The sequence below is a fragment of the Amphimedon queenslandica genome, unplaced genomic scaffold (genome assembly GCF_000090795.2).
Source record: "Amphimedon queenslandica unplaced genomic scaffold, v1.1 AMPQUscaffold_3551_Cont24456, whole genome shotgun sequence".
NCBI classification, from domain to species: Eukaryota; Metazoa; Porifera; class Demospongiae; order Haplosclerida; family Niphatidae; genus Amphimedon; species Amphimedon queenslandica.
Window position 1 is genome coordinate 1 of NW_003556123.1, and position 1,419 is coordinate 1,419.

Here is a 1,419-nt window from a genome sequence, read left to right on the forward strand (position 1 = left end):
ATCAATAAGTACTTCATTTTGACTTCCCCTTATATTACTATTCTATGTGGAAACTAACCATATATAGTAATGTTTACAATGGTATTAAATTTTTTGAATGAAAATTTTTAATTGTTAAAATTTACCATGCAAGTGTAGTCCAGTACACTCACACTAACTCTAAAGTCTATTACCCTCTACTACATCATAAGCAGCACACTCTTCCATTGATAGTTCCGACTGAGGAACTGTTAATGTTACAGTCTCATACTGTGGGAATCCAGCACTCTCTACTACACCACAAGCAGCACATTCTTTTACTGGTACTTCATAGTCTCCCTCTGACTGTGGAGCTGGTAGATCTACAGTCTCATACTGTGGGAATCCAGTTCCTTCCACTACACCATAAGCAGCACATTCTTCCATTGATAGCTCTGATTGTGGAACTGGTAGATGTACATTCTCATACTGTGGGAATCTAGTACCTTCCACTACACCATAAGCAGCACATTCTTTCATTGATAGTTCTGATTGGGGAACTGGTAGATGTACATTCTCATACTGTGGATTAACTGATGATAGTTCTTGCTCTTGTGAACCTATAGGTAAACCTTGTTTATAAATGAATAAATAAATTACAGTACTTTGACTATTATTTTCATTCTTCTTTAGTATTGTAACGTCATTCACTTCCATTCTTCCTCTTTTCTTTTTAAATTGAACTGTTGCTGCTACCACTACAATTACTATAACAACTACAATGTACATAATAATGACAACATTTGATTATAATGTACATACCAATTATTATAACTAGTAGTGTAATTGATATCCCAGAAACCAGTTGAATGATTGATGATGAAGAAGATATGGATGAAGGAGCTGTCAATGAAGAAGTTGGAGATGAAGTTATAGATGTTACTGATGACAAAGTTAAAAATGAAGACGATGAAGACAAAGGAGGAGTCATGGAGGAAGGCATTGGGGATAAAGAAGAAGTTTTGGACAAAAAAGATAGAGATGAAGATATAAAAGTTGGGGATAATGAAGATAGAGATGAAAGAGCAATGGATGAAGAAGTTATGGAAGAAGGTACTAGAACTGATGAGGGTGTAGCAGTTGAAGTACCTATGTATACAATAAAGTACATTATAACTACACAAATGAACATACACTGTACCTGTCACTATTGTACTAGTTAATCTAGAGGTACGAATAGAAGTAGAACTACTGATGGTAGGAGTATCTGTAGTACTGCTTATGATGGAGCTACTTGTAACTTGTTGTGCTGTTGAAGTAGTTGACACTGTAGCTGGTACTGATAAAGAAGTAGCTAATGCTGATGAAGTAGTTGTAACTGTTAGAGCAGTTGGTGCTAATGAAGTAGTTAATACTGATGAAGTTGGAATTGTTGAAGTACTTGCTGACAAAGTAGATATT

The 1,419-nt window shown here is 35.2% G+C and overlaps 1 protein-coding gene across 1 annotated transcript; it reads right to left on the reverse strand.

The window, feature by feature from the left end:
- Nucleotides 1–32: 32 nt before the first annotated feature.
- Nucleotides 33–1,399, reverse strand: LOC109592906 (uncharacterized). The gene is made up of 4 exons (XM_020008219.1): nt 1,160–1,399; nt 781–1,107; nt 532–734; nt 33–438 (listed from the first exon to the last, which is right to left on the reverse strand). Exons 2-4 carry the CDS (start codon nt 959–961, stop codon nt 160–162), a joined length of 663 nt encoding a protein of 220 aa, XP_019863778.1. The 5' UTR covers nt 962–1,107; nt 1,160–1,399; the 3' UTR covers nt 33–159.
- Between the last annotated feature and the right edge of the window lie 20 nt (nt 1,400–1,419).

Coding starts and splice junctions, on each gene's coding strand:
- LOC109592906 (XM_020008219.1), bottom strand. CDS start 961: ATGCCTTCCTCCATGACTCCTCCTTTGTCTTCATCGTCTTCATTTTTA. Junction 735..780: donor ACTACTAGTTATAATAATTG/GTATGTACATTA, acceptor TGTACATTGTAG/TTGTTATAGTAATTGTAGTG. Junction 439..531: donor TTAATCCACAGTATGAGAAT/GTACATCTACCA, acceptor CAGTATGAGAAT/GTACATCTACCAGTTCCACA.